Below are 9,565 nucleotides of genomic sequence, written 5' to 3'. Positions count from 1 at the left end.
TTTGGTTTAATTTAATGGTTTATGATTTCTTTTCTTTTTAATATTTTTGTTAATATTGTTGATTTGATATTTTGTTATTGTTATATTTTCTGTTTTTTGTTTTTGTTGCAATAAAATAAAATTTGATTTATTTTGTTTTTATGTTTAATGATATTATAACTGAAATAAGATTTGCAGAAAATATAATCTACTTCTACTTTGCAGTATATAAAAGTTACTACTACTTTGTAGTATATAAGAGTATTTTAAAAAAATTCTTATGCAACAACAAGATCCACAACATGTAATATGATAGGAGTTAAACTTGGCAAATAACTCTATTTGATCCATAATTATTGAAAGTAAAAAACTTATTTTTGGTTTTTATTGGTTTTTTTATTTTTATGGGTTTTTGAAAAAATTATCTTCCTTTCACCATGAACATTCTCTGTCGGCTCATTCAACATTACTGTCTTAGAATGTACTAACCTTTCCCTGTCTGCGGTACTAGGCCACCCTTGTAGAGTCTCCAGTTTCCAAAGCCTGAGTGTTCCACTTTGCATAATTACTTAGAAGAGTAATTTTTTACAATTCAAATGATTATCTTTTAATATGTGAGAGTTCATCCTTTCCAACTTTCAGAGTTCCGACTTACCTCCATACTCTTTTTCCCCTAAACGAACCTCCTGTCCTTCAGACAGGTACTTTTTGTGTTCTCCAGTTTGTCTTACTCCTCATATTAGTTAGATTAACTTTTTTCACATAAAAAATTCATTTTTAAGCTCAAAATATTTTTTCAAAAGGTCTGTACAAAACTGATTTTCTTTTTAGATTTTTAGATATAGATTCATGGATCAAATAAAAGTCATACTACCAAGATTAACCTTATTATCTACATGTTGGGTACCCCATTAAGGGTTTTACCCCTGCATGGTAAATATTACCTTGAGGTTGTTGTTGAGGAAATTTACTCAATCTCTGATACCACTAGAACCTCCAACACCGTCACGTCAGCCTCGGGGACGATGGAGAGGTTGTTGGGATGCCGTTCAACTTACTCGGGATACCAGGGTCATCCTGGGTAAAGTAACGGTTAGGGCGGAAGCTTGCTTTGAAGAGTTAGAGATAAGAGAGCATGAACTAAGAAAGAGAGAGAATTATTCACAAAGTGATTTCTTTATTGCATAAGAGGGATGAGATACAAAGGAAGGGAGTGATGGTAGGGATTAGAGATATGGATGTGGGTAAGGATTTTGAATGCCCACTCCTTACAAACTAAGGGGCCTTATATAGGCTCAAAGACTTAACCCTTAAGTCATACATGATACTTACCAAACTTAATTATTACAAGCATGTCATTCAACAGTAAAACTACTGTTGCTACAGTTGTAAACCTATATGTATTACAATAATAATGTTTATCCTAATAAACAACATAATTTGTGAGTGATTCTCTCTCTTTCTTAGTTCATGCTCTCTTATCTCTAACTCTTCAAAGCAAGCTTTTGCCCTAACCGTTACTTCACCCAGGATGACCCCGGCATCCCGAGTAAGTTGAACGACATCCCCAATGACCTCTCCATCATCCATGAGGCTGGTGTGACGGCGTTGGAGGTTCTAGTGGTATCAGAGATACAGTAATTTTATGTAAGTGATTATTTGGTTTGCTATAAAAGTTTCATTTACATGTAAGTGGACTTACATCTCATCCACTTTTACAGTATTTCAACTTACAGCAAAATTTGTTGTAAGTTGAAATGCAAGTAAGTAGCATCCACTCACCATTATATTGAATTATAAAAATATTTAATAAGGTAAATTATCTTTAAATTTAATTATAAATTTTTTTTAAGTAATAAAATTAAAAAAATATTAAATATTTTTATAATTTAATATTTATATGATTAAAAATTTTTATGAGAAAAATATTTTTTTATTGAAAATATTATATTGTTTTAAAAAATAATTATAAAAATAATTTTAAGTAATAAAATTAAATAAATATTAAATATTTTAATAATTTAATATTTATATGATTAGATATTTTTATGAAAAAAATATTTTTTTATTGAAAATATTATATATTTTTTAAAAATTAATTATAAAAATGTTTTAAAGTAATAAAATAAATTGATATTATATTTTTACAATTTAGTATTTATATAATTTTAATAAAATTAAAGAAATATTAAATATTTTTAAATTAATTAAATTAATTATTTTTTTTATTTAAATTGATTTTAATGAATATTATTAAATAATAATAATAATAATAGGTAATTGGGGTGATCTCATCAATACATTTATATGATAATTATACTTTTAAACTTACATCAAATCAAACAAATAAAAAGTAAATGTATCATTTCTAGTTACAGCGAACCAAACAATAAACTTGAAAATATAACATTTTCACTTACAATTAATTTTACTTACGTGTAATTTTACTTACAGACAACCAAATAGCCTATATATGTAAAAATTTGACGTAACAGTTACCAATCTACTATAATAATATTATAATATTTATTTTTGGAAGAACTAGGCTAGAGAGTATTAAATTTTTCACCTCTCATATTATTTTTGCACAGTAGACATTCACCCATCCAATTATGTCAAAAGTTCTCTAAATTTATGCAAATAAATCTCCAAACTTTTTATTTTTTATAAATTTTGTGCAAACTAACCCAAAAATTCTATACTTTGGCATTTTTCTGCAATTTTGCAAAACAAAAAAAAAATTCAAATCTTTCACATTATTACATTTTTGGAATATAATTTTAAAAATTTTCACATTTTCCAAATTTATCACATATTTTGCAAATAAATCTTCAAGCATAGCTTCTTTGACATTTTTTCATGAATTTCGCAAATAAGCCCCAAATTTCTTTTTTTACATTTTTCATCAATTTTGCCAATACAACCTCAATTAATTTTTTTTCACATTTTTCATCAATTTTGCAAATAAACCTTTTTCCATTTTCCATTTTTTAAATTTCCCTTTTTGTATTTAACCAATCTAAACTCTTCATCTTAATTTTTGAAACAAATTCATAGAATGTTTAACAAGGATTCCTCATTCAATCTTAATTGTCACTAATAAACTATATTCATAAACCATTCCACATTAACAATAACTGTTTTGATTCATTGGTCAATGAAAACTACATTCCTACTATTTAGGATGCATTTATCCTCTAACCCTTTTTGACCAAATTTATCCTCCAACCCTCAGGAATATCATCAAAAGAGGTGTAAGCATAAAAACAAAAGGCATTTATAATTCTCAGTACATACAAGAAAAGGAAGAAAAAAAAAATGGTTCTCTATCATGCTTGTCCCGAATATGATTCTCATGCATTCAATCATTAACAAAATAAACATTTCTCTACAACACAAAAAAAAAGCGATGTTTTCTCTTCTTTGCCTTATCTCTAGTTTTTTTTCTTTCCAAGATTTTCGTCTTTTTTTTCTTCCTTTCCTCTTCTCCTCTCCAATATTTTTTTATTTTTTTTATTTTTTTTTCTATTTCTCCTTGGTACTTTGTTATGAGAATTCTTTCTCTTGGTCCAGAACCTCAAAATTCTTTTTTAATTTACAAAAATTTTCAAAAAATTTTAAATTTAACAAGTTTTTATATAAATTTATATAAATTTTTAATTAAAATATAATTATTTAATTATATATTAAAAATTTAATGATAATATAATTATTTTTTTATTATTATATTTTTAAAATTTAATGAAAATGTAGTTATAATTTTGGAAATGACATATTAAAGTTTATAATTAAATATATTAAAAATTTATAAACATCAACCTATTCTAACTTATCACATATATACAATTATGTGAATACTAATTCCATTCCATTCTTCTTGTTCATGTCCCTCTCACCTCCAAACACTATAAAGGAATACAAATTCCATTATATTCTTCTCATTCATATGTTACTCTCACCTCATTGTCAAAATTTTAAATGGTATATGTATGTAGGTATATATGCATGTATATGTAGGGAGGGAACCAAGAAGGGTTAGTGGGGGCTTCAGCTCCTGGTAGCGGTGAGGTCTTGAAGATTGCCCAATAGCTTGAGAGGGAAGCCCCTTTGCCATTGGCCCTCTTTTACCCGCCCTGTCCTCTCTCAAGTTCTCAGCCCAATCATTGAAGAAGAAAACCCTCATCCTTACCTTAAGATTTGCAATATGGTGATTAATATCACTCTTTAAATGTGCCTTGAAATTTGATTTACGTTTTGGAGGGCCAGGGCCTTTAAGTTATGAATTCAATAGGGTTGTAGGATTGAAAATTGTGATGCTGAATATTGGGAGGAAAGTGATACAGACACAGGGGACACACAAGTGTCGAGTGACTCAGTGATAGTGAGTATAATTAGCATTAGTATTTTTTTTGCTTTTTTTTTTTGATCATGTATTACTTCCTTTTTCAAATGAATATATATGTATAAAATTTAGTGGATGAAAAATACAATATGGATGAATTATGGTGATACGAGTGCAATGTGTTTGATAAAAATGCCTCAATGAGTTGAAATGTTGTAAACATTAAATATTAAATTTTGAATATTGTTAAAATTAACTTGCACAACAAAATGGGAGATGAGTGGATGAACAATAATATGATTGTCTATATTGAGAAGGAAATTTTTGCAACCAGCCCGCCATTTTCATAAAATGAAAATTTGTTGTATGCAGTTACATTCTTTTAGTCATATATGTCACATGTCCGATATCTATACTAATGACAGTTCTAGTATAAGTGTGCATGGATAAATGTTTTATGGCTTTTTCGATATATGTATTCAAATAGTGGTTGTTTTTATTAAAAGTTATACTATCACACTATTTTATATTGGAAACAATTATTATGTTGGATGAATTTGTTTATTTACGTTTTTCCCTTAACCTCCTATTAGCGAGTCCTAATTCCGTCCATGTGTTTATATATATATATATATATATTACAAAACTGACTGTCTCTTGCATAGGGTATTTGTGTCCTCATTTGAGAATGTTAGTTTAAATCTCAACTCACTCAGGGCGAGACCATAGGTGCGTTGAGGTAGTAACTCCACGTTTATGCATATTATTTGATGTGGCTTGTCCACATTTAGAAAAACTTAGATTCAATAATTTTTTATAAATATAAATTAACACTCAACAGAAAATTATATGAGACATAGAAGTTAGGAACTTTTATATATATATATATATAATTTCAAATTTAGATAGAAGAAAAGAACATATTAAGTAATTTTTTGTTTTTTTTTAACTAATACCAAATATTGGGTCAAAATTGAATTTGTCTAGAATTCTTTTCTGTATATCTATATAGAATACTTTATTTTATTTGAATACATAGGAAAAAATATGTAAAATTGTTGTGGACAACATATTTTTAATAACCATATGATTTATTCTTGTGAACGCAGTCAAATTGATGTGATTATCATAATAGTCAACAAATTATTCCCTTAATATATCATGATTTAAAATAAATATTATGTCAAAATATCATAAATGATTTTGGAGCAGGGATGTATATACCTAAGCCTTAATAATTAATCGATGAGTCCAATTGAGAAGTCAAATAAATAGTGTGTGTGTGCATTATTATGCCATAATAATTTGTGTGACTGGTGTCCAAGTTCTGCACTAATTAATTGGAATAAGTTATGATTAAAAGATTATGAATTTAAATTTTATAAGATAGAAAAAAAATTTAAACCCATGTCTTGCTTAGGTCAGGAACGAAATTTGAATGAGTCAATACTATTTTCTCAATTAATGACTTCCCTACTATTTATATCTATTGAGAATAACGATTTTTTTTTGAAAATTTTGGATACATTTTCTAAAAAAACAGTTATATATAATTCTAAATTTGGATATGTTTCAGGAAAAAAAAATAAAATTAATCAAAGTTGCAAATCAAGATATATATATATATATATATTAACCCACTAGTTTCATAAAAGCCACATAGTGTAAATTAGTTCAAGATAAAATATTGAGAGTTTAAAAAAATAATAATAAATCTCTTTCAATGAATATTTTTTTTTATAGATAAAAAAATTTTAATACAAATTATTTATTAGTGACCTAAATCTTTTGTTACAGATAAAAAGATTTTAACTTAAATCATTTATAAGTGACCTAATTCTTTTTTACTTTAACTAACTCCGATTTGCCATCAAAATCTATTTTAGATGAGTTTTATATATCTAACTCTAAATTTTCCAAGGTGTATCACCAAATTTCCCCCTTATTATTATTATTATTATTATTATTATTATTATTATTTTAAAAAATTATTCTAAATAAATCAAAACATAATTCCCCCTTCTTCTTCTTATTTTTTTTTTTTAAAAAATTATTCACAATAAATCAAAACATAATTCACTGTTGGTGATACTATCAAAATTCAAACACGTGCAAGGCACGTGTAAGATAACGATTCGTATATCCGAAGAGTCAGTTTCTCACCCTCTCATGCTTGATTGACTCCGCCAAACCAACCCGAGCTCTCTCCCCCCATCCAAATTCCAAAGTCTTGGACCCGGAAACACAAAACAATCGGTCAACAAAAACCAAGAAACCTCTTCTACATTATATTATCATATAACTGAAAAAACATTATATAATTAGTATGCAATCAATCAAGCAAACAAAAGCTTTTAAGCATATCCGATCCCTAAAACCAGCCAAGCCCTCTCCCAAACTCATCCCGATCTCTTCAACCCCAATTCCCAACCTTTTCCCACCCGACCACAATCCCATCCCCGGATCCGTTCCCCATCAAGAACCACAGAACCCACCCGATGATGGACTCCCTCAAATCCTCCTCCGCGCGTAAACTCCCCATCAAGCGTCGTCCCCCTCCTCTCTCCTCCTCCTCCCCTCCTTCCCCTTCCCCTTCCCCTGACCCTGACCCTTCCTCCACTCTCCCCTACTCCGACGATGCCGCCGACGATGATCCTTCCTCCGACTCCCTCCATCCTCCTCCTTTCAAGTTCCAGCGCATCTGGTCTGAGTCTGATGAGATCCGCTTCCTCCAAGGCCTTCTCGGCTGCCACGCTCAGTCCATGGTCTTCCCCCGCGACCTCAATCTCTTCTTTGATCGCTTCTCTGAGCACATGGCTCAGCCTTTCACTCGCTCTCAGCTTTCCGAGAAGCTCCGACGTCTTCGCACCAAGTTCCGCATCATGTCCGGTCGTATCCACCGTGGCCAGGACCCCTCCCGTCTTGCCCCCCATGACCGCGACATCCTCCACCTCTGCACTCGGCTTTGGCACCCCGACTACGCTGCCACCTCCCCTTTCTCCTCTCCTGATGCTGGTGGTGGCAGCAACAAGCGCCGTCGCCGTAACCCTCGCCCACTCCCCTCTGCCTCTCCTTCTCAACCTCCTCCCCTTCTCCCTGCTCTTCCTGCTCCCCAGGAAGATGATAAGAGTGCTGTGAATCTTCTTGGTGAAAATGAACCTCCCCAGATCTTGGCCAAGGAGGAGGAGGATGATGTTGTTGTTGCTGGTGAGGAAGAGGTCGATGGCCTTGCTATCAATGGGGTTGTGCCTGATGAGCCGGAGGTTAAACCTAATGCGCTTCCTGTTAAAATTGCGGAAGCCACTGGCTTTGGAACAATTCGGACGCATGGAGGAGGGAATTTGGTGAAAAAGATTGTTTTGGATGTTTTCAATGAGTGTGTGAAGGAGGTACAGAAGGCGCTGGATGATCGCCGAGTTGAGCATATGGAGACTGAGTTGTCAAGGAGGTGGAGGGAGCAGCAGGCGCTTGAGCTCGATGTCTTGTCTCGTCGTCTGAGGTTGGTTCTTGAACATGTAACACCTTGATTGAACTTAATAAATGGCTGTCTGGTCTTTCTAACCTTGTATAGGAAAATAGATCCATTGGACATCTCTTGGATTCTTCTTTAGGTTATCTTTTTTTTTGCCCCTCTATATTAGATTTTGATGAATCTGTAAGATGTCCTGCTATTTTATCAGTGAGATGGTTAGTAGCATTTATCTATAATGTCTTACAATGTTTTATCTTATTTTGTTTTTGTGCAAGTCTGATAGTGGTTTGTTTTTCGGCACCCGTCTTTGTTTCTTTTGGCTGTTTTACTTTTTTATTGTTGCCTGTCTATTGGATGAATGCTCTTTAGATTTCTAGCTTATTAACATGTAATTGTGCTACTTATTTTTGTAATTGTACCATTTGTTGTTTGATCATGAACTCAAAACAATACAGCATTTTAAGCCTCTGATTTTATTACAGTATGTGTGTACTATAATTCTTGGGACATATGCAAGTGGGTATGTATATGTAGGAGTTACTAATTTTTCAATTGCATCTTTTCTTTTACCAATCCATTTTAATCCATGCTTATGTATGAAGTCAAATTTTACGTGGCACTATGTGGAACCGATTGCCACTCCAATAATTTTCAAATCAATTTGTCCATATGGAGCAAGTTTGTTTACACATTAAGCACATTTGAAAGGCTTGTAGTTTGACAACTACTGCCAAGTTGATGGATTAAAGTGAAAAGGAAATACAATTCAATGCAGTGTAAGTGACAACCATATACTCTCAGGAGAGAATTAAATTATGTCAAAGTTTCTATGAATAACTCAACGAAACCACTGTTCTTTTTAATTTTAATTTTAATTTTCTTTCTATATCAAAATTAGTTTATTAAAATTAGTCTATGTCAAATTTTCTTTCTATATCAAATTAGTCACTCTAGCACATTTCTTTGTGATCCGAATAATGAACTCTAGAAGATGAGAGTTGATATATGCCATTATTAATTTCATAAACAGAAGAAGGAAATAATAGTGCCCAAAACAGTTAATCTGAAGGTTATTGAATTTTTACCACGTGCTATGCAAATTCGTGGTTTCTAAGCTTCATAAATTGGATGTAACACTTGGGTTGAAACCTGAGAAGAGGTAGAAAGAAATGAATTTGACCTACAAATTGTATTATTAACCTACACCCTAGAGTTTTGAAGAAACCTTTTATAAACCCTTCCCTCACTAATTTCAGGAATGCTTGAGCCGTCAACTAAAGCCTGAAAAGTTTGTTGGCAGTTGAAGTTCCTAAAACCTTTTACCCTCTCTGCCTCATATGCATAACTATTTAGTGAAAATTTTAAAGGTGATTTAGTGGTAACAATACACCACAATAAAATAAAATGACTTACCTTACTAGCAAGCAGCTTGCCCTTCTGCCTTCTCTATCTCATGTAGCATGACTAAATAGTGGAAAATATTTTGTCATTTAATCTCCATATACTTTTATCTGGTTGTTATTTTACATCCATGAGTTAATCTTCTTATCACTTCAATCCCTCAATTTTTGTGGTGGTTGTCAAATTACACCCAATTCAAATGTGTTTGTGGATGTGGCAGGTCATATTTGCTTATTCACTCCACATTTACATGCTTACACGGAAATTGTTGATGTGACGTATCATTTCAACACAAGCTTCCATTTATCCTTCATCATTAGTCCAAATTGTAGATTTGTCCTTGCCCTCTGTCAAAAAGTGACCCAAGAAAA

At 31.5% G+C, this 9,565-nt stretch overlaps 1 protein-coding gene across 1 annotated transcript; it reads left to right on the top strand.

Annotated features, from left to right (window-relative positions):
* The first annotated feature begins 6,669 nt into the window (after positions 1-6,669).
* LOC120281724 (probable transcription factor At3g04930) lies at positions 6,670-8,067 on the top strand. Its single transcript, XM_039288420.1, has one exon. The coding sequence runs from the start codon at positions 6,820-6,822 to the stop codon at positions 7,846-7,848; it is 1,029 nt and encodes a 342-aa protein (XP_039144354.1). The 5' UTR covers positions 6,670-6,819; the 3' UTR covers positions 7,849-8,067.
* The last annotated feature ends 1,498 nt before the right edge of the window (positions 8,068-9,565 follow it).

Source organism: Dioscorea cayenensis, chromosome 18, assembly GCF_009730915.1.
Source record: "Dioscorea cayenensis subsp. rotundata cultivar TDr96_F1 chromosome 18, TDr96_F1_v2_PseudoChromosome.rev07_lg8_w22 25.fasta, whole genome shotgun sequence".
Taxonomy (NCBI): Eukaryota; Viridiplantae; Streptophyta; class Magnoliopsida; order Dioscoreales; family Dioscoreaceae; genus Dioscorea; species Dioscorea cayenensis.
This window is presented reverse-complemented; position numbering and strand designations above follow the sequence as displayed.

What these genes read in the sequence shown, in the direction of transcription:
- LOC120281724 (XM_039288420.1), top strand. Translation starts at nt 6,820, where the DNA reads ATGATGGACTCCCTCAAATCCTCCTCCGCGCGTAAACTCCCCATCAAG.